This window comes from Pristiophorus japonicus, chromosome 5, assembly GCF_044704955.1.
Source record: "Pristiophorus japonicus isolate sPriJap1 chromosome 5, sPriJap1.hap1, whole genome shotgun sequence".
Lineage (NCBI taxonomy): Eukaryota > Metazoa > Chordata > Chondrichthyes > Pristiophoridae > Pristiophorus > Pristiophorus japonicus.
In genome coordinates this window covers 56817525-56841036 of record NC_091981.1, presented here as the reverse complement: position 1 = coordinate 56841036, position 23512 = coordinate 56817525, and the positions used below count along the sequence as shown (strand labels likewise).

At 43.7% G+C, this 23512-nt stretch overlaps 1 protein-coding gene and 1 long non-coding RNA gene across 4 annotated transcripts in view; both read right to left on the bottom strand.

Moving 5' to 3' along the window:
• Positions 1 to 1161: 1161 nt before the first annotated feature.
• LOC139264352 (uncharacterized) lies at positions 1162 to 6640 on the bottom strand. The gene is made up of 3 exons (XR_011593328.1): positions 5958 to 6640; positions 3779 to 3829; positions 1162 to 1183 (listed from the first exon to the last, which is right to left on the bottom strand). It is a non-coding gene; the product is annotated as an uncharacterized lncRNA (long non-coding RNA).
• Positions 6641 to 6673: 33 nt separating this feature from the next.
• Positions 6674 to 23512, bottom strand: part of kif13a (kinesin family member 13A) — a 331493-nt gene continuing 314654 nt past the window's right edge. For all 3 annotated transcript variants that reach the window (XM_070880643.1, XM_070880644.1, XM_070880645.1), the window contains 5 exons: positions 21007 to 21183; positions 18975 to 19067; positions 16324 to 16476; positions 13168 to 13245; positions 6674 to 9344 (listed from right to left, as the gene is read on the bottom strand). In XM_070880643.1, coding sequence (XP_070736744.1) covers positions 8202 to 9344; positions 13168 to 13245; positions 16324 to 16476; positions 18975 to 19067; positions 21007 to 21183 — 1644 coding nt within the window. In that variant the 3' untranslated portion in view covers positions 6674 to 8201. The remainder of the gene's footprint in view (positions 9345 to 13167; positions 13246 to 16323; positions 16477 to 18974; positions 19068 to 21006; positions 21184 to 23512) is intronic.

Here is a 23512-nt window from a genome sequence, read left to right as displayed (position 1 = left end):
AGGGGGCGTGAGAGGGGGAGGGGGCGTGAGAGGGGGAGGGGGCGTGAGAGGGGGAGGGGGCGTGAGAGGGGGAGGACGGGAGCGAGGAAGAGTGAGGGAAGGATGGAGAGGAATGAATAGAGGGAGGGAGGAAGGGAGAGAGATGGAGCCGGGTGGAGTGAGCGCGAGAGTGGGAGAGGGAGCGAGAGAGAAGGGGAGGGAGCATGAGAGGGGTGGAGAGAGCAGGAGGGAGCAAGAGACTTCCAACAGTTTGAAGAATTTGTTCTACTTGGTTCTTGACAATTGGTAATTTGATTTGAGGGAGAGGGAGAGCGAGAGCGAGGGCGTTGGGAAGGCAGGCAGGAGGAAGAGTTAGGGCGAAATGGTGGGCGGGCGCGAAGAAGGGGCGAGTATGTGGGAGGGGTGAGATGGGGCGGGTGCGAGGGAGGGGTGAGATGGGGCGGGTGCGAGGGAGGGGGCAGGCGGGCGCGAGGGAGGGCGTGAGCGAGGGCGGGGGAGGGCGCCGGGAGGGTGCGGAAGCGAGAGACGGGAGGCGGGGCGGGAGCAAGAGACGGGGGGGGGGGGGGGGGGGGGGGGAGAGCGAGAGACGGGGGGGGGGGGGAAGAGAGAGGGTGGGGGCAGGAGCGAGAGACGGGGGGGGGGGGGGCAGGAGCGAGAGACGGGGGGGGGGGGAGAGCGAGAGACGGGGGGGGGGTGGGGGGAGAGAGAGGGTGGGGGCAGGAGCGAGAGACGGGGGGGGGGGCAGGAGCGAGAGACGGGGGGGGGGGGGGGGGAAAGAGAGGGTAGGGGTGCGCGGGAGCGAGAGACGGGGAGGGGCGGGAGCGAGAGACGCGGGGGGGGAGGGGGGGACGGGAGCGAGAGAGAGACAAATATAAAAGAATGTTTGAAAGACAGATCTTAAGTATTTCAGGAAGCCTGACAAGATAGACCAATAAAACAAAAATTAATGTTTATATTTTAATACATATCTATATTAAAACTTGAACATGATTTATTAAATATGCAACATTTGTGTCTTTTCACAGCGGTTATAATTACTTGTGATTTCCATTTGTTACTGACTATATTTACCTCCAGTGTCTTTCGCCCTGCGTGGCGAATCTTTAGTGAGGGTACTGTACCAGGAACTGTCCTGAGAGTTGAACGAGCAGTCAGAAATATCATGATGACTTTCCGAACGACCCTAGGAGCATCAGGAAAAATAAAATGGTTCACTGCATTTATAAAACCAACTCATCAATTATATTTAGTTGTGTGTCAGAATAGCTTAAATTTTAAAACCTTGTGCTAAACTGCATGAAAAAGCACTTGGTTCATTTTTCAGCTCTAAAAATACAAAGTTATACAGAACCATTCAATTCTTCACAAAATAAATAGTGAAACCATGGTGAGAAGAGAAATTAATGCTGTTTTGGGGATGTGCAGACCTCAGAAGGCTCCAAATCATTCTCATGATGGTAGGCCATACAAGCAATGCAATGAGACATTTTGATGTGAAATGATTTCAACATTGCATGTTTACAAATTGACAATCTGACTGGGTCAGTTTAGATCCGACATTATCAGGACCAAATATGCTCCTTTCAAGAACAATATTGCACAAGAAAAATGGGGAATCGAAGAAGAAAACTCTGAAGTCCAGTTCATTTAATCTATTCGCGTCTTCATGGAAGTTTGTTGGATATGGCTGAGGTTTTTTGCTTCTGCACTTAACAGCCTGCAATTTCTACCTGTTGAGGTGAATGGATGGAAAGTCATGGGTTGGTGTGAAGATTTTGGAAACAATACTGTATTGATGGCTTTATGGAGCTTTACTGTGACCTGTATTAGAGTATAACTTATCATCATAGGCAGTCCCTTGAAACGAGGAGTATAACTGCTCAACCATTGATGGCCGTGCCTTCAGCTGCCTGGGCCCTAGGCTCTGGAACTCCCTCCCTAAACCTCTCTGCCTATCTACCTCTCTTTCTCCTTTAAGACGCTCCTTAAAACCTATCTCTTTGACCAACCTTTTGGTCATCTGCTGTAATTTCTGATGTGGCTCGGTGTCAATTTCCTTTTTGTCTTATAACACTCCTGTGAAGCACCTTGGAATGTTTTACTACGTTAAAGGCGCTATATAAATACACGTTGTTGTTATTGCAGTGAAAACACTTTAAACAAAGCTGTGAATAATTTGCGCAGCTTTTTAAAAAAAATCTGAATAGTTGTTCCAAGTATTGAATGTGGAGAGCTGCAGTTTTTTTTTCATTTGAAGTACGAGGAGACAACGAGGAGACAACCTATGAATTGCATTGAAGAGCCTCACGAGAGGCCACCTTCATACAAGTAAGGTTAACTGTTTAGTGCAATCGCAGGTTAATACTATAACATAGCTACTGCATGGGACTGCACGAGTGGAGTCAAATGTGCCTAACTGGGAAATATTTCAGCTGTAATTCGCATGAATTCCCTTTGCTTTATGTCCATTTATCTTAGGTACCTAATTGCCAGATGTGCAGTAGCATTGGGAACCAGGATCGGGCCTCTTATAATTTCCTAGTTGGGGAAATTGTGAAGCTACAATACCACAATGTAATGCTGAAATATAATGGTGCTATTTTAGTGCATTGATTAATGTGATCATATAAAATTATTGTGGTATGTTAAGCTGCTTTTGGATAAGGACTTTGTTAAATAGCATTAGTGTGCTAAAAAGATCTCATGGAATTTCCATTTTAGTTCAGTGCATTGAAACATCAGTGTTCTGCAAATTAATTGCATCCTGGCTTTTAAACCCATACCAAAATGTACTTTAAATAAACCCACATAGATTTTTGTCCTGATCTGTATGCAAGACAGTTGCAAATGCAAGGAATGCAATGCCTGTGCTGCAATGACATTTATATTATAAACTAACTTGATCTTGTTCATGTACTGCACAGGAAATCTTATATACTAAAGGAGAAGTGGTAAGCTTCACTGATAAAAGCACCAGCACTAACCCGAGTTAAGAGGCTAAAATATGCCCCATTACATAACTAAGCAATAGGGCCAATGGGCTGCAGAACTGCTCATCGAATTGGACCTGATGGCAAAATTGAATTTTATGGGATCTTGGGCTTCATAAATAGAGGCATAGAGTAGAAAGGTCAGGAAGTTATGCTGAACCTATATAAAATACTAATTTGTCTAGAGCTGGAATATTATGTCCAATTCTGGGCACCACACTGTAGGAAGGACGTGAATGCTTTGCAGAAGGTATAGGAGAGATTTGGAGAAGCTGGGGTTGTTCTCCTTCGAACAGAGAAGGTTAAGAAGGGATTTGATAGAGGTGTTTAAATTCATGAAGGGTTTAGATAGAGTAAATAAAGAGAAACTTTCCAATTGCTGGTACCAGCTGTTACAGCCCTAGAATTTCATCAACCAATCAAATAAAAGGCTACGGTGTTTATTTATGATTTCTGAGCCAGGCAAGTTTTTGAGCACACAAAATGTATTGTGCACTTGCTCAAAGGTTAGATTCCATTAGTGGTCTCAGGGCTGAATCCCTGATTGGATATTCCTGGTAAGGAGCAGCATTTGTTGTAAGCACTGGTTGGGCAATTGCAGGCCCACACTCCTGATTATCCATTAATTTAAAATGGAACAGAAAATCAACTTATATGTTGTAAAGGATTATTCTCTGGACAAATAAACACCTCCACTCATTTTAGGGCTCTTACATGTGATTTCCCCCAGAGTTCTACATTGTACCTATTGTATTTGTGTAATGTTTAAGAGCTCATTAATAACACACCCTGTACTCATCCTCTTCATATCCAGGGAGATCTAATCGACTACTGGAGACCTGTAGAAATCAAGATAAAATAGGACAGACAGATCAGAGATTTTCAAATATCTGCTACTTGCCACACTTAAAAACAATGTTTTCCATTCCTGCTTTGATCCAAATTTGTGAAACACAAGCAGCAAATTTAAAGCATAGTTGCGAATGTTAGACATATTTTTCATCACTTTTCAACTTTACTCACTATAGCAGGCACAGTTAAGGATGTGATCTGTAATAAAATTAGTACAATTTCCATAAGCAATTATATAGCATCCAACAGTGGTGGGCACATTAAATGTCACTTGCACTAGTTAAACAGTATAAATGAATAGGAGCACATTAAAAATATTTTGTGTACTTCATACAAGAAAGCCTTCAACTGAAAACAGAAATATTTTCCAATATAACATTCTAAAATTCTTTAGAGTACAATTTACATTTTCTAATATCATAGATCATGGCTCATGTATCTGCAATCCTCAGTTATACAAATGCTAATTGAAAACTTGAAAAACGTTAAAACTGAAAAATATTAAAATCCATAAGAAATTGCAGATAATGACAGGAGTAGTGCATGCCATTTCTCGCCACTACAATAACTCAGTGATAGGAAGTGGGGCAGTGGAACAGAAATGCAGACACATAGCGCCCAAGTTTCCACACGCACCTAGAACGGCGCAGTCCCGACCTGGACGCCCGTTTTTCGCGCCACAAAGTGCGCCTAAAAAAACCCTCCGTATTCTCCATCTACCTGCAGGTCCTCTGGCCCTCGGCGCAGCCAGCACGAGCTGTGGGGGGGGGCGGAGCCAGGTCCCTGCGCTGAAAACAGTGCCGGGACCTCTGCACATGCGCGCTACAGTGGGCATGCAAGTGCAGTAGCTCCAGGCACCCGCATGCAGCCCCTAGCCCTGGCCGAATGGCCTCACTGGGGCTGCGTGAATAAGGCTCCTCCCACGGCCAGCTCCTGCTCTCCCCCCCGCCCCACCAGACCCGACACCCGCCCCTGCCTCCGGACCGGACCTGACACCCGCTCCCCCTCCCCCCCCCCACCCAACTGGACCCGACCCGACCCCCCCTCCCCCCGACTGGACTGGACCCGACCCCCCCCCCCGACTGGACCCGACCCGCACTCCTGCTCCCGCTCCCCCCGACTGGACCCGACCCGAGCTCCTGCTCCCGCTCCGCCCCATCCCCCCTCTCCCCCTCGACTGGACCCGACCCCCCCCCGCCCCCGACTGGACCCGACCCGACCTGCGCTCCTGCTCCCCCGCCCCCACCGACTGGACCCGACCCGCCATCATGCTCCTGCTCCGCCCCCCCCCTGCCCCGACTGGACCCGACCCGACCCGCGCTGTTGCTCCACCCCGCCCCCCCCCCCCCCCCGACTGGACCCGACTCGCGCTCCCGCCCCCCGACCCGACCCGCGCTCCTGCTCCCACATCCCCCCCCGACTGCGCTCCCGCTCCCTGACCCGACCCGCGCTCCTGCTCCCCGCCCCCCCCCGACCCGACCCCCGCTCCCCCACCCCCGGACTGGATCCGACCTGACCTCCCCCTCCCTCTCTCTCTCCCCCTCCCCCCCATCGCCCCCCCCTCTCTCTCTCCCCCTCCCTCTCTCTCTCCCACTCCGTCTCTCTCCCTCCCCACCTGACTAGAACTGCAGAAAAAAAAATGTGGAGAATTGCGATTTCTAAGATAGTCTGTTCTCCACCAGTTGCTCCTAAAAACCAGGCGCAAATCATGTGGAAACTTGGGCCCATACATAGTGCGATAACAAGCAGAAGGGAAAACTAGGTAGTGTCGAAACAGAACACCTGTTCCCATTAATGCCTTGCATCCCCTCGCTACTTACATATTTCTTAAAATGACCACAATTTATGTTGCCTCTACTTGTTACATGATGCCCATGTCATTATTCAGTGCAGCAATGAAAATAGAATAGCTCCACTGCAAATGACATCAGTCACCAAGTCAAGCAAGTAGTACACAAGCCACTTTATTGTATGAAATTAGAAGGCAGTTGCTCTGGCCATTATAAAAAGTCAATCTTCTGCCTGTCTCCTGATATCTATTAGTTGCTGATAATGTCTACCTACTGTGATGTACATGCATGCATGCATGCTGATGTCAGGTACTGTCTTTCATACCTTTCACAGCAACACCTCCAGACCAAGGTTTGCAGGAGGTCTGCAAAGTCAGTCTCGCTTTACTTCCAGCTGAGCTCTGTTTTCAGTTTCTTCACTTCCCCCCAATGAGTTTTCATCAATGGTTCAAAAATGTTCAGCAGAAACTGGGTCACTAAAGGTATTTTGGGTGGGAAGGCGAAAATAGGCTGGAGATGAGGGAAAGCATTTCCCTACTAGGTGATGGGCGACTTTGAGATATTCTGCTGGTAGTTAAAGTTGTTGCTATGAGAATGGGATGATTTCAATGGATGTCATTATTTCTCTGGAGAAGGGCAAGATACTTGGACATTACTTTCCATCAGGATTGATCGTCACAATAAATGTTTTCGGCCCCTTGTTCTTGGGAGGAGCTCTCAGTTGGAGTATTCAGCTGGTCACCACCTTGCCTACATATATCATTTTCAGTACCATTCCTGTTAGTCAGCACATTTATTGGTCATCATCATCCTTGCATTATCAACAGGATTATCTGGAAATGATGGGTAGTGTTCTCACTTCACAAACACGATGATAGTTTAATTTGTTTTCTTCGGTGGTATAGTTATGAAATTAGACAGTTGTATATAGAACACCAGTCTTTGTCAGCTACAAACGTAGAACATCACAGGTAGCTGAGAAATCTCTCACTTTATATCTTACTCACCAAGAAGCTACTAAAATTACATTAGATCCACCAAATAACTCCATAAATAGACTGAGCTGTAATGACAGGAGTATAGAATGCAATTTCCATTCACAGAATAGCCCAAGATAAAAATTAACAAGGCTTCATTCATTTTTTATTTCCACTCCTCTCATCACATTCTTGCCTGTCCTGGAGAGGTAATCAGATGTTAACTCCTGCAATACTCTCCCATTCACCTTGTGGCCAAGCTAGTTCATGAGCAACCTGAAATACCTTCTAAACATTGACTAGAATTGTAATTCCAATGGACTGCTGTGATGTTGAATGGCAAACTAGCCATGGCCATTACAGTGTCTCCTCACTTTTCTGGTTTGATGACAAGGGTTCCCAATTATAAGAATTATGTTGAACTTCAGTGGTATATTTTAAACTCGGGTGCACACAGTGTTTCCGTCTTGGGAAGATGCAAAGTAGTTTGCGTGGCTGACAAAGAGCAGCAGTTTCAAAACAATGTCACTTTCTGAAGATCAGGCATTGGTGGTTAGGTTACTGGGCTTCCAGTTACATATAGGATCTTTGAGCACATCATGGTAATCTTGCAAGACTTCTTTGCCATTCTGGAACCTTAATTGACGGGAGTGCAGGTCAGAGATAGAGCAACAATACAGGCATCTTGTACAATCTTTGCTCCCATCCAGCAGGGTTCCACTCGAGGAGTGAAGCCGCGCAGAATTACACCACACTTGGTAAAAAAAAATGTTTGGCGACTGGAAGGTTCTCCCATTAAATATCCCAAGTTCATGAACTTAATACTTGCTAATTCTAAACAATGCATTGGTGAAGTAATTGCAAATAGAATGCTGATTGAATAATAAATTGAACTAATGCATATTTAGCCAGTACCAAGGCTTCCTACTACTATAGATCAACTGCAGCTCTTGATTAAATCGCTCTGTACTGCATACAGCAGACAGCTTGGGCTTCCTCGAATGGCCAAGGCATTGGTGGTTAGGTTGCTGTTTCTAATTAGAGTTTTTAAAATGTTGATCTCCAACTCGATTCTACTTTATGTTAAAGGTAAGTTAGGTCTTATTTTCAGACCAGGTTTAAACTCCCTGCCAGTATTTTTAAGCAGCCGTTTTCTTTAAGCAGTCACTTGCTACTAATCCTTGTATCATTGGTCTGGTCAAAACTCCTCCTTTTCTACACTCAGTCAGACCAAGACATCAACATGACCAAAGAATGAATTAATCAGGACATAGGAGTAAGACATGTTGGCTGCCTACAGTAATAAGGGATCTATTTTGTTCAGCTATTTCTAGCAGGATCCTGGTTGATTTCACTGCAAACAGTTGATGGTATTATTCAAAATCCAGAGTCTGTATGCTACACCAATAACTTAAATAAGTCCCACATTACTGGGCTGGCTAAATATTGACGCTTATAAAGGGCAATAAGGCTGGGCAGCTCTTCGTTTTGAAATATTTTCTATACATAAATACTTTTCATATTTTCTTTGGATAGGGCTTTTCTCTTCTTAAACATATTACACATGTAACTTGCCCCCCAAGTCATGAGTTTTATTTGTCAAAATGCTGAGAGCTGGAAAACAAGGTTTCTGGCTTATCTGCTATAAAAGGTTGTCTTTTTGACTTGCACCCTTTAACTGTATGTCCTTCCTGTCCACAGAGGTGACATTCACAGTTCACCGATCTTTTATTTTTGCGATCCAATCTTTCTTTGAATTTGGTATCACTTCTGTAAGATTTAGATACAGCTGATGGTGTTGGATTGCTTCCGGGAGTCACCATAAACTGCAATTTCTCCATTCTCTGTAGTCTCTCCATTTGATCCTTCTGGTGCAAAGCAAGTTGCTTCACTAATGTGGTAAGCTCAAGCAGTGCAGGGTCTTGTACAGAACTTGTCTGTGCTTCAACGAGCTCGGAAGCATCTCCTAAGCTTTTTTGATTACTCTGCACAGAGACGGTCTGGGCCTGGTCGCGCACTTTCACTGGCTTTTTGAATTGACTCGAGGAAACCGTATTTTCAAATGGTAGTTGTTTCTGCTTAGTTTGCTGTCCCTTGAAGGTTACCAACTTTGGTTTCATAAATGGGGGCTTCTGAGGAATATCTTGGTCAAGTACAAAATTTGTAAACTGTGGCTTAATTTTGAAATCCTTGTGCGTAGAAGAACTACATTTACTGGCTCTTGACTTAAAAGTTCTTAATACTGCCCCCATAGCATACGTGGTTTTGAATTCATTCGACTGCTGAAAGTTTGGGAAGAAACCAATTGCAGGGTCCAGTGAGAGTTGACAGCTCCCATATTCTGCTCTGAGTTTCTCAAAAGCTCTCGCAGGGCATTGGTCCTTTAATGGCAAATTAAGGACAAGCATTTTTGCTCTTCCCTTAAGGCGGTGCACCACAGTTGCAAACTGGAGTGTGGCAGGAATTTCACTAACATCCAGTGACTGCTGCATATCCTTTATCCAGTCTTCCACATCAATCCTACAGTCTGGACTTCCACTGAACTCCGGTACAAGCACTAATTGGTGGGATGTAGTCATGGAATGATGCAGAGCCAATGGTAATGATTCGGGTTGACATCTGGGCACATGACAGGAATGGGCAGGAGAAATGGATTGGCTGTCCATTATTGGTGGCCTCCAATGGACTTCAGTTAAGTGACTGCTTGCCTCCATCGCTTCAGCAAGCTTCTTTTTCTAAGGAATAGATATGAGCAACAGCATTCAACTGTATGACCGTGGGCATCTGACATGGTTTTTTTGGTTTTCCAAGCTATGTTAACTAGTTTCTGCTGCATTATGCAATTGCAAACACTTAGCAAAACACTACAGCTAGTTCATTAAAAGTCAATTAAGTAGCTTTAATTTTGCCCTGCTCTACACTATCTTGACCTAGACAGGCCACAGAATCTGTATACCTATTCCGTCTCTTAGCCAACAAAGTACTACTCATTATTGTTAGATATATACACATACACAAGCATATATATTTCTATATTTATGGACAATACCAAATTAGTTGAAAGACAGTGTGTTTTCTTTATTATACACTCGGGCTAAAGTGCAGTCACTTTGTCGGATATGATTTTATTAACCATTTCTTGAATCACCATTTTTTGAGAGAGGTCAATGGATAAGAAAACAGATACTTAACCACTCATTCCAAGGTCTGAAAGCTTTCATCACTCCTTACTATACATAGCCCAAAGGTATAATAAAAACAAATAATAATCTCAATTTTCACACTATTCAGTACTAAAATGTTGCCCATCAGGTTTACAAGCATAATCTTCAACATCGATCTAAAACTTAGTCAGATCTAAAGCTTTGTGTTTGTCTCAATGGCAGTGGTTATAGGCATGGATGCACATGCACAAATATTATACAAATACATGTAATATTGTACTATTTACTCTACTTCTGCTCCTACTTTGTAATCTTCAACCAGCTTATCCTTTTGACACACATCTGCTCAGTTGTCCCTCTCTAACAAATGTTTCTTCCTTTTCAGATCCAAGCAAAAAAGCAGATTGTTTCAATTTACTGAGTCCATTTCCGAGACAGAAAAATGGAATGTAACGCCACTCTTAAAATTCCTAATCATCTGCCCAAACTGATGTGTGCGTTGGCTGTGGGCATTAAATATATTTTTCACAAGCTTCCAATGATTGCCTTTAAGGTGGTAACAACAGTGATCAGGTGTGTTTATTATTCCAATGTAACTGTTCTTAACTTTAAAAAACACACAGGATATCTCTTGCCACAGCTCAGTGGAGGGGAAGAGACAACAGAGGGCAACTGAAAGCCTAACTAATTTATTCCTTTTAAAACTTCAACTTCAGTTCTTACAAAAAAACTAATTGACTATTAAACAGTTCTGAATACTTCAAAATATTATACTTCAAAATATTCATGCAAAGTAGCCATGTTTACCAGTAAGAAGCAGCTGGGTAATTTACAAACACAAACCATGCCTAGGATGCAAACATCCATTTAATATATATTAGAAATCTTACACCTTTGCACTTTCTACACTTCCACCACTAACAGTGTAACAAGCTTACATGGTAAGTTTCCATTAATATGTGAACATGTGATTTATAATGGAAATATAAAAGGACAGAATGTATGATTTTTAAAATGGGAACCAAATTATATCCACACATCGGCCTGAAAATTGCGGTTGGAGGCTTCCTGCGGGCAGAAGCCACCGACCGCAATTTTTTTTCAGAACGTACTTGGCGGTCCCGGAACATATACTTACAGTCCAAGGCCGAGATGTGCAGCCCAGCGTATGGGCTCTCAAACCCAGGAATGTAAGCGCAACCTGGGATCACGTGGGCCTGGACCACCAATGAACATGGAGTATTATCATTGATAATGATGGGAGTTCCATTTGTACGCGCTCCCATTACTATCAGTGAGAATACCCCCCAAAACACAGAAACACAACATAATAAATAAAAAACACCTCACATATTTAAAATTAATTGAAATTGAATTTAATTAAATGATTTAGAAAAGAAAATTATTTTTCGATTTTTTTGGAAATATGTTTTAATAGAGTTAAAAATAAACTTACCTTCAATGGCCAGGGTTTTTAAAATATAAAAATTAGTGATAACATTTAATTTTTCTCTGTTTTAAAACTCTTATGCTGGTAAAAGTAGGCTATATGCCTGCTTTTACCAGGCGTAAGAGTTTGAAGGACATTCGCTGGGCAGGAATTGGGCAAAAAGCCCAAATCTCTGCCGCGAATGTCCTTCTCCCGGGGATGCATGCGATCTGTCAAAAGAAAGCTTGACAGATTGCAAATGCTGGCTCTTGGCGCATGCGCATTGTGCGCCAAGAATCGGCATTTGCGAGGCCTCTTCGGGTGTGTTCGCACATCGTACTCACCCAGAAAGGCCGCAATTTACGGCCCATCGTGATCTAATTATCCCCTGACCTCTAACCTCACCTCACTTGAAAACTATAATTCCTCTTGACTCCCCATGTAAAACACAACAAAAGTTCAAATAGCCTAACTAAAAATATTTTGCTTCGGCCATACAACTTTTGGCAGATCATTTCTAAAATATTGTATAATTTTTAATAAAAAGCATTAGAAGATTTGCTGCAACTTTTCAGTTTCACAGTAGGTTGAAGTGAAAGTAATATTTTCCACATCTTTTACACTTCATTGCTCTGTTCAGTTTTCTGATACAATTTCTGATTGTTGTGGCTGACAAATGTGCCTTACAGTAACTCACTATCATAGAAGCTACACAAGAAAAATACTGCTGGAATTTTGAAATAGAAACAGAAAATGCTAGAAAACACATAGCAGGTCAGGCAGATCTGTGGAGCAAGAAACAGAGTTAATGTTTCAAGTCGATAACCTTTCTGATGAAAGGTCATCAACCTGAAACGTTAACTGCTTCTCTCTCCACAGATGATGCTTTTACCTACTGAGTATTATCCAGCATTTTCTGTTTTAATTCATCGAAGCTGCAGCACATCATGCCTGTGCCAGTGCAAGTTCTTGAACTGGAGCTGTCTACTCCAAGTTAGCACTACTTTTTAATTTGAGTGTTTAATGCATCTTTGGATGCACCGCATGTATTTGTGATCAGAAATATTTTGTTTACATTGATCCTAGTCCTTGTACATCAGTGATTTCTGTTACCACAGGCAGCAGGCTTCCCAAGGACACCACTGAATCACCCAGGTGAGCAACACAGTTTTATGAAGGTCCAGAACTGTGATAACAGAAATCAACTACAAATTGCAATATTCACAGCTCACCGATGCAACCTGCAACCACTGTCCAGAGATCAAATGGAGTCTTCAAAATGCAAGAATTCACCAGAAAACCAGCTTAAAATACTGATCTCAACTTAGACCATCAAAAATAAACTGTCTAAAATCTGATTGCATCTTGTGCCAGATAGGAAGGCTTTCTAGTCAGTGAGATACTAGTCCAAGTCAACAGTCAACAAAGATCAGACATCAAAAGACTCCTGACCACAAATAAATGCCCAATAGTTTTCCAAAAACAAAAATCAAATAAAATGCAGGGAAACCTTGAAAACAAATTCCCTGTTGCACATTTATTAGATTAAAAACTTGGTACTGTACCTAATCCTTTGCTGCCTTTCTCCATATAAGAGCTTGAACACCTTCCCCCCACAGTTTAAAAATTTATCTTCATGCAAGGTGCTTCACACAACAAAACTTAATTCAAGTAGTTGGGACCCTGCTACAATCTGGGAGTTCACAGTACTTGAAGAATACTCCACAACTACTTGTTTTTTTGTTACGGAGTCTTAACAAAGCAATATCTTAAGTAATATTCCAGCTGAAATAGCTTTGTCAATAAGCAGGACAATGATATTTTCCGTTTAAAAAGAAAGCCGCAGTAGATTCTAACATGCTGCTTTGTTAACCACACGATCAGAAGCCGTGCAAGTGCCCTTTCTTGAATACTTAGTGTCAAATCAGTCTACAGCTGATCTGTGCCATTTATTGCGGTACGTACATGGTGAACGTTAGGCGTGCTGACGCTCCTCTTCATGTGCCTTCCTTTTGACGCAAGTGCTTCTTTTACAGTGACTGCCTAAGACAGGAAGACAAAAACAGATGTCTCATGAAGAACTCTTCCAACAGGCCTTCTAACAGTCTGGTGTTAATGTAATAGTTAATAAACGGCAAAGCCGCTGCAGTACAATAACTGCAATCCATAGAAACAATGTACAATAAATTTGCTTTGAGTGTATGAAGTTATTTTGAGTTAATAATACTAATGGTTCTAATTTTGACAAAAGCAGCGGGTAGAGTTCTGAATCTCATTATGTTCAGGAACATTGTTCACACACTGTGCATGAACTGCGCTATACAGGGCAAGAGTGCACATCATTATGAGGTGGTGAACAATTGGGACCATAACTGGTAAAGCCATTTTTCGGAAACTAGACATGTGATTCTGAGTGTGTCTTTTGTTCCCCACCAGGGGACAATCATTGATTCACCATCTCTGGACAAAATCATACCCCATATTGAGCAGGCCAACATAATGGGCCCAAGTTTCCACATGATTTGCGCCTGATTTTTTAGGAGCAACTGGTGGAGAACGGACTATCTTAGAAATCGCAATTCTCCACATTTTTTTTTCTGCAGTTCTAGTCAGGTAGAACAGTTCTACTTTGGAACAGAATTTTTTCTTCAAAAGGGGGCGTGTCTGGCCACTGACGCCTGATTTCAAAGTTTCCACAGTGAAAACGTACTGCAAACTAAAGTAGAATGGAGCAAGTGAAGATTTTTGTAGAACTGAAAAAACCTGTTCTACACATTAAAAAATCAGGCGCAGGTTACAAATTAGACATAGGGAACACGGTGGGGGGGGGGAGGGAAGTCATTAAATTCTATAATAAATCCTTATTTATACTGAAACAAATATTATACAAATAAATCCAACGTGAATAAACATTTATAAGCAAAGAAAAGATTAAATAAACCATCTTCCTACCTGTGTGAAAGTGCTTCAGGCAGGCCTTTCGGGGGGGGGGGGGGAAAGAGCGGGTGTCGGGTCTGGTCCGGAGGCAGTGGGGGGGGGGATGTGGGGGAGGAGCGGGTGTCGGGTCTGGTCCGGGGGCGGGGAGCGGGTGTCGGGTCTGGTCCGGAGGCAGGGGGGGGGCGGGGAGCGGGTGTCGGGTCTGGTCCGGAGGCAGGGGGGGGGCGGGGAGCGGGTGTCGGGTCTGGTCTGGAGGCAGAGGGGAGCGGGTGTCGGGTCTGGTCGGGGGGGGGAGCAGGAGCTGGCCGTGGGAGGAGCCTTATTCACGCAGCCCCAGTGAGGCCATTCGGCCAGGGCTAGGGGCTGCGTGCTTCGGGCCCCTCCCACACAGTTCGGCGCCTGGAGCTACTGCACTTGCGTGCCCACTGTAGCGCGCATGTGCAGAGGTCCCGGCACTGTTTTCAGCGCAGGGACTTGGCTCCGCCCCCCTACAGCTCGTGCTGCGCTGCGCCGAGGGCCAGAGGACCTGGAGGGAGGTGGAGAATACCGAGGATTTTTTTAGGCGCACTTTGTGGCGCGAAAAACGGGCGTCCAGGTCGGGACTGCGCCGTTCTAGGCGCGTGTGGAAACTTGGGCCCAATGAAAGATTTTACCCGAAAGGCACACTTGCGAATGGTCCATCACTCTAGGTTTGATGCTGTAGATTTGATGGCTGAGAGGCAGGAAGCAAAGGGTAATGGTTAATGGGTGTTTTTGTGACTTGAAGGTTGTATCCAGTGGGGTTCCGCAGGGCTCAGTGCTGGGTCCCTTGCTTTTTGTGGTATATATCAATGACTTGGACTTGAATGTTGAGGGTATGATTAAGAAGTTTGCAGATGACACTAAAATAGGCTGTGTGGTTGATAATGAAGAAGAAAGCTGCAGATTGCAGAAATATATCAATATACTGGTCAGGTGGGTGGAACAGTGGCAAATGGAATTCAATCCAGATAAGTGTGAGGTAATGCATTTTGGGAGGTCCAACAAGGCAAGGGAATACACATTAAATAGTACGACACTGATGTGTAGAGGAACAAAGGGACCTTGGAATGCAGGTCCACAGATCCCTAAAGGTAGCAGGCCAGGTAGATAAGGTGCTTAAGAAGGCATATGGAATACTTGTCTTTATTAGTCGAGGCATGGAATACAAGAGCAAGGAAGTTATGCTTGAACTGTATATAACACTGGTTAGGCCGCAGCTAGAGTACTGTGTGCAGTTCTGGTCACCACATTACAGGAAAGATGTGATTACACTGGAAAGGGTGCAGAAGAGATTTAGAAGAACGTTGCCTGGACTGGAGAGTTTTGGCTATGAGGAAAGATTGGAGATGTTGGGTCTGTTTTCTTTGGAACAGAGGAGGCTGAGGGGACACTTGATTAAGGTGTCTAAAATTATGAATGGCCTGGATAGAATGGATAGGAAGGACCTGTTTCCCTTTGGCAGAGGGGTCAACAATCAGGGGACACAGATTTAAAGTAATTGGGGGTAGATTTAGAGACAATATGAGTGGAAATTTCTTCACCTAGAGGATCGTGGGGGTCTGGAACTCATTGCCTGAAAAGGGTGGTATAGACAAAAACCCTCACCACTTAAAAAAAATACTTGGATGTACACTTAAAGTGCCGTAACCTACAGGGCTACGGACCAAGAACTGGAAAGTGGGATTAGGCTGGATAGCTCTTGATCAGCGGCGTGAACACGATGGGCCGCAATGGCTTCCTTCCATGCTGTAAATTTCTATGATTCTATGATTGGATGAGTGTTTTAGGACTAGTGTTCTGAAACAAGCATTCAATGGAGCAGTGCACCGATACTATGTACACAACCATCTTATCAAATCACCAAAACATCAATCGTTTAAAATGTTTTATATTGTATACCTACAAAACATGAAAAATATTTATCCGATGATAAAACCACCACCTTTCATGTGCATTCTGTTCTCTGAACTAATCAATAAGACATATTTTTAAATGACATTCAAGTTTATTTCTAGTTATTTTGGAGGTATCTCATTGGCACAGCATAGCTCAGATCTAAACAGTGTAGATTCTTAAAACCACAACTGCTTGGCGAGCTCCTGGCTGTTTTGCTTCAGATTCCCTCAGCATAGTATTGCAGTTATTTTAAGTACAGGCTCTGACCTGTCTGAGCCGTTCCAGGCTCAGGATATTTTCCACCTCTAGCACTCCTCTTGTGTACTTCTCAATGTAGGTTTCTCCATCACCTGACCCATCATTTTCACTCTTTGCTGCCATAAGTGCCAAGGTTTCTCGATCCTCTGCCTCTTCCGAGGCCTGCATGGGAGAAGGAGAACTTGTCAGTATTATGACAATTCCAGAATGCAGTGGAATCTTGTTGTGTGTGACATTCAGAAGTGTCAGCTATCATACTTCCATAGCAAGGACTGAAAATTTTAAGTTGAAATAACTCTATGCATTGAAAAGTTGAGCAGAATTAATATTTAAAGAGTACTAATTGTACCTGAAATTTTAACTAACATGTAGGCATGGAACTGATCAAGGCCTGGGCCCCTGAACTAAATTAATGAGTAGGCCCCGTTGAAGATGCGAGCTACTGAGGCCTACTCAATTAGAACAATTGCTAATTTGTCTCTGAGAAATATAATAGGAGGCTAACCAATGTATTAAAATTCTATCAGTTACACTTTCCTCCTGTGTGTTTGCAAACAATCACCACTAGAGGGTATCCACAGAGCTGAAGATTTTTATTAGTAAAAACTAATTTGGGGCTTCTCACAATAATTACTCAGATTTTTTTTTTAAATGATCAGACATTAGTTTGGAAAACATTTTACTTTCACATTTTCTGGTCTTCTGAAAATGGTGACTGACACACCGACACTCAAGTGCCAGTCTCCATCTAGTGCCTTATTCAAGCTGCCATTGTTTATGTATAGCAGTGTCGGTACCCTATTCAACAATAGGTGGTATCACAGGCAACACACACGCATAAAAGAACAGAGGCCCTCCGAGAGTTTCAGTAAGAAATCATAATGGGTTTCCACTTCATGATAACTGCCACAAACACCTCAATTAGTTTGTTAAATCTCAGCGCTTTGTTAATTGGAGAACAATTTTTCACTTAGTTTACTGTAGATTTATAATTCATACACATAGGAAAAAAATGGCATTTAACAACAATGAGCAATAGGAAAACCCTAGTATTTGGTTCTCTAATGCCAAAGACAGAATGAAGGGAGGTGGAGCACTATTGCAGTCACATAAATTTTAGGGTCTTTTGAAATGTTATACCTAATAGCACAATATCGTCTTAGAAACTAGAATTTTTCTCTGAAAATCAGTGTCAACTGCAATGTGTTTCAATACACTCGAGCAAACTGTTTTTTACATCGATGTGCAAGGCCAGATTTTAGCACGTGAACCAAAGACACTGCTAACTCACCAGAGACCCTTCACTGATCCAACATCATTTTGTACAAGGAAGCTTCTCTTGGCAGAAATACTTTCGACTAAACTTTTGAGTTTCTGCCAATAAAACTCCTCAGAATGTAAATTTGGGTGAATTCTAAGCTCATCAAGGGCAGTATTAGGGAGTAAAACAGATCTCCACTTTAGCACGAGTATCAAGGACTTCCAGGTGAGGTTCTGCATGACCTGGATTCAGAATAAATCTTCTTGAACTACCTTAATGCTGAACCACAGAATAGCAGATCAAACAGGATCTAGAAGATACCCTCTCACCTCTCTCTCCACACCAGTTCACAGATCAGCCATCCTTACCTCCTCATTGACAGTGCCAATTTAGTGATGACCTCTGCTAAACCGAAGGCAATTTTGTGCAAGGGATTCACATGCATTGGGTAAGTCTGCCTTAACTTATTTCAAACAGGACCCTTAAACCTAGTGGACAGAGTATGGGGCTGAAATTTACCTTTGCCCGAAACGGGTCGCACCTTCCGCTCCTGAAGTGTTTCTTCCACTGCTCCAGATGAGGTCGCCTCTTTCGGCAAATTCAGCTCTTTGTCCTTTTTTTTTTTGCAGCGGACTGGAAGTCGGTCATAATGGGGGCAGAAGTGGAGGCGGGACGGAGTCTTTGCTGCTGTCAGTCAGTAGCGGAGCGGAGATGACATCATGACGCGTGTGCGTCACCACGCTCTCCCCTTCATTTAAAGGGGAGAGCCTTCGGCACTTTGAAATTTCAGTCCACTGGGCCACCAGGCAGGATTTTGGCCGGGCCAGCGGTCTGTCACCCAAGAGGGGGTGCTAGGCTGCCTGTTGACAGCTTCTTCGAACCCCGGGGCATAATTTTCAGCCTGACCAGGCAGTCTGCCGACAAAAGAAACATGACGGCCACGTGGTGGATTCAAGATTTTTGCAGCTAAATTTCGTGCGAGGTGCGATGGAGGTGCGGGAGATCGGCAGTGTTCCCTTTGATGACGCACTTAGGATGGTCGAGAGCAGCGGGGCGGAAGTGAGGACCACCAGAAAGATCCACGAGCTGAATTTTTCTAGCGGCGGCCATCGGACTGGAAGTCGGCGGCCGCTCGACTCCGCCACCTGGCCCCCGCTTTCTGGCGGTAAGAGGCCTTTTTGGGGAGGTGAATTTTGGCCCCTACATCTTTTGCCTGGTGGGATTTAAAGGCAGGTTCCAGGAATAAAATGAATATTTTAACCTCTCACCAACTCCTCGTTTCCACAATTTCAGTATTTCTTATTCAATAACCTACTTATTATTGTTACTTTCCCCAATTAGCATTTTTGTTCATTAGCTCATTGTCACAGCTCTCCCAAAGAGTTATACATGGATTTACCTTAGGTATGTTGGATACTATTTCATAGGTAACACCACAGGAATGAAGAATGTGTTTGTAGGACATTCTTCGTTTCAGACTCTGTGTAAAACTCTGCAAAGTAAGTTGTCAGAGAAGTATTTTGAATTAATCAATTGACAAATCAGTTGCTTTTCCAGTAGTGTAATAGGCAGTGCAAAAATACAAAAAATTATAGCTTTTATTAACTTCACACTGCTGGCTTCGCTTGGTCGATTTCATGCATGCCTGATGAATTATTGTGAAACTATCAACAATTTTTGTTACAAATGCCAGCGCACTTGGTTAAAAATACTTAAATAAAAACATACCGAGCTCATTCAATGAACTGGACCAGCCAAGTCACCACAGTGGAAACAAAAGCAGGGTAGAAGATGGGTAATCTGCGATCAGTGTCACATCCCTTGACCCTTCAAAGCCCCTCCAACAACTACAAGCTCAAATCAGGAGTGTGACGGAATACTAGCCACTCACATGTGTGTGCAGCTGCAACACGAGAAGCTCAACACCATCCAGAACACAATGTTTTACTGGATTGGTGTCCATACCACTGGACTCAATGTCCACCACCAACGCACTGTGGCTACACGATGTACAATCTAAACAGGTCTTACACTGCAACAACTCACCAAAGCTACTTCAACAGTACCTCCCTCCCCTGCAAACTCCACTAGAGAAAGACAAAAGCAGCATTATCAATGGAATATCACCTCCAAGTGAGATACTATCCTGAATTAGACATTTGGCCTTTCCTTTGTCACTGGGTCAATGTCCAGGAATTCCTACCTAATACCATCACTACAAAAGCTGAAGTGGTGCAAAGAGAAGGCCCACTACTGCCTTCTCAGGGCAACTAGGGATGGCTAGCTACACTCACATCCCAAGAACAAATATTTAAAAATTCATGTAATATGAGGTTCAATGTGAAGTGGCTTTGGCTTTGCACTGGCATTAAGCTTGTGAAGAATAAGTTCTCCAGGGAGTCTCATTATTCTCCACTCTGGTGTCAAGCAGACCCTGACTTTGGATTCAGGTTGCACTTGCACTAGAACTGCAGCATTGGTTTGAAGCCAATTGGAGTACTGCGTGCAGTTTTGGTCACCTTACTTAAGGAAGGATATACTAGCTTTGGAAGGGGTACAGAGACGATTCACTAGGCTGATTCCAGAAATGAGAGGGTTACCTTATGATGATAGATTGAGTAGACTGGGTCTTTACTCCTTGGAGTTCAGAAGGATGAGGGGTGATCTTATAGAAACATTTAAAATCATGAAAGGGATAGACAAGATAGAGGCAGAGAGGTTGTTTCCATTGGTGGGGGAGACTAGAACTAGGGGGCACAGCCTCAAAATACGGAGGAGCCAATTTAAAACCGAGTTGAGAAATAATTTCTTCTCCCAGAGGGTTGTGAATCTGTGGAATTCTCTGCCCAAGGAAGCAGTTGAGGCTGGCTCATTGAATGTTTTCAAGTCAAAGATAGATAGATTTTTAAGCAATAAGGGAATTAAGGGTTACGGGGAGAGGGCGGGTAAGTGGAGCTGAGTCCACGACCAGATCAGCCATGATCTTATTGAATGGCGGAGCAGGCTCGAGGGGCTAGATGGCCTACTCCTGTTCCTAATTCTTATGTTCTTATGTTCTTAAGCCAAACCATTTTGGACCAATACAGCAGTTGTAGTGTGAATGCAACCTAAAATGTGTCAGGGTAGGTAGATGTTAATCCGTACTGTTCCACCGTGCACATTGTTGGCTGTAGCTATTTACTGAGGCAAAGGGTCAAGAATATCTATCCCACAGCTATTTAAATAATGTTAACAACAGGGAAACCTGATATTTCAGGTGGAACACTGGGTGCTCGGTTCTCCTTGCAGGGCACAGTGGTGGGGCACCAGCTGAATTCCTTGATACAGTCTATTGATAGGAAGGGAAGTTATTGTTGGCAATGTTGCACGGTAATGCTCCACTTCTCTGTGGAAATATTAGATTTTTAAAATGTATATCAACAACTTCCTACCTGCTTATTGTAAACATTGACAGCTATACGCTTGCGTAACACCAGCTCCACAGCAGCTGGATGGCTGAGCTGCACTGTAGACTTTACAATCAAATAGACGCGCTCATTCTGGGGGGTAACTTTGTTTAAGTATATTGAATCATGGACTGACGAGTCCCAGGAGGCAACAGCCGAGATCTAAAAATCAAAGGAGAAAAGATCAGCTTTTAACAGAATTAGTTTGTGCGTTAAAGCTATTGGCACTCTGCAGCTTAATATTATCACGTGCATTTCCTTTAATACCTATTGCGAGAAAAAAAAATGAAGTGTAGAGGTACACTGTAAAGTACTCCCCTGGATGGTTAGTATATTTTCTTAAACAAAAGTCTGTTAAAAGGTGTTTGTTTTCCTTTTCACCTCGGGAAATGGCTTGGGAATCATAGCTTTGGCTGTAGCTACTCCACAGACATTAGTTTTGAGACCCATTCCGTGAGCTCCAATAAAAGTCCTGGAGCTCATCGATATGGATGCAGAAATAATGTGAATCAGCCGAGTACACAGCAATGCTGCACTGCTATTGATTTTTCCTGTCTCAGCCACTACCTGATCAGCACTCAGGCCAGCTGAGATGCTGATCTGCAATAATTTACAATGGAGGTACTTGCTGATGGGTATCATCATAGCAGCTCCCAGTTGTTTGTGGAGACAGGAGGCTAAAGACAAATTAAATTGAAACACTTCATAACCCATTAGGAGAATGAACACCTCCATAAGCCATTTAGAGATCTGACTTTTTTATTAAATGACTTAGAGTTCTTTATATTGAAAGTATTCCTCCCTCCCCTGGTTCACATCCTTTTCCTTTAGAGTTTTCCATTTTAATGGTATTGCCAGACATGGTTTCATCAATAATAGCAATCATTGCTACACAGCAGCAAAATAATTTTAAAATAATTTTTGCAACTGAACTAGAATTTATTGTGCAAGATATTAACGATATCTTCAGACTCTTGGATATCAAAGGAATCGCAGCTTTAACTCTAATGTGGATCCAAAGCACAAAGTTCTTAAATTACCACAAATATCGGTCTTTGCAGATCAAAGGGGTGATACAATTTGGCACTCCCATCAGATGGTGGCGCTCACAGGATCGCATCTTGGGGAGTGGAGAGTGCGCAGCCTGTGTTTCTCCGATCCAGTCTGCGCGCATACAATTTCCTAAAATACCCCGCCCAAGAAAGCTGCTCTCCATTGACCCACCCCCAGGAAATTCCCTTTCAAACAAGGTTTTTTTTTCAGTATCCACTAGGGCAAGGCATGTTAGTGCTGGAAAATGAAATAGTTTCTCATTTCAGGCACTCTGCAGCAACATCAAGCAAATAACTCCCAGGGCAAATGACCCGCTGCTACGTGTGGCATTTTAAATGAGCTCTCCTGTTTCTCTGTGGAATTAATGTCAGAGGTCAGCCAGCTGCAGCCTGCTGGTGTCAGCTCATTAAACAAGCTTTCTGCAGTTCTGCAGTATCTTTCTGCTTGGCGTAACACGCTTATAAACCAACTAGCGATCGGGGAAAATACCAATCAACTCATGCAGTGAAGCTAATTTTACTCCCTTGCCAAATCCGCTGATTTATGTTAGAGAGTGGGAAATAATAAGTTTCCTTTAACGAAATAAAGGGAAGCAGAGAAAGACGACAGAAATGAACATGAGAAGAGCTAAACAACGAGGGAATATACCACATTAAGAAATAGGCAATTTCTTCTGAAGCTAGAAATGTTTATTAGAGATCGTAAGAATTAGGAGCAGGAGTAGGCCATTACAGACAGCTTAAGGCCGAGGTCCAACAAAAAACTCGGGACCTAAAGAACAGGTGGTGGATGGAGAAAGCGCAGGAGATACAGCAGCTGGCCGACAGCCATGATGTGAGAGGATTCTTCATCACAGTCAAGGCCACCTACGGTCCAAACACCCAAGGCCCCACCCCACTGCTGGCCAAGAACGGGGAAACTCTGATCAAGGATACCGAGGCAGTCAGGGCCTGCTGGAAGGAGCACTTTGAAGATCTCCTCAATCGAGACTCTGCCTTTGACTCGAGTGTTCTCGACTCCATCCCACAGCATGTTACCCGCCACCACCTCAGTAAAACCCCAGCACTGCACGAGGTAGAAAAAAACCAGAAGACAGCTTAAGAACAACAAGGCTACGGGAGTGGATGGAATCCTCGCTGAGACACTGAAGTATGGCGGAGAGGTACTGTTGGCTCGAATACATGACCTCATCTCGCTCACCTGGAGGGAGGAGAGCATGCCGAGAGATCTCAGAGATGCAGTGATCGTGGCCATCTTTAAAAAAGGGGACAAGTCCGACTGCGGCAACTGCAGAGGAATCTCCGTGTTATCAGCCACTGGAAAAGTTGTCGCTAGAGTCCTCCTCAACTGTCTTCTCCCCGTGGCTGAGGAGCTCCTCCTGGAATCACAGTGCGGATTTCGTCCCCTACGGGGCGCAACAGACATGATTTTTACAGCG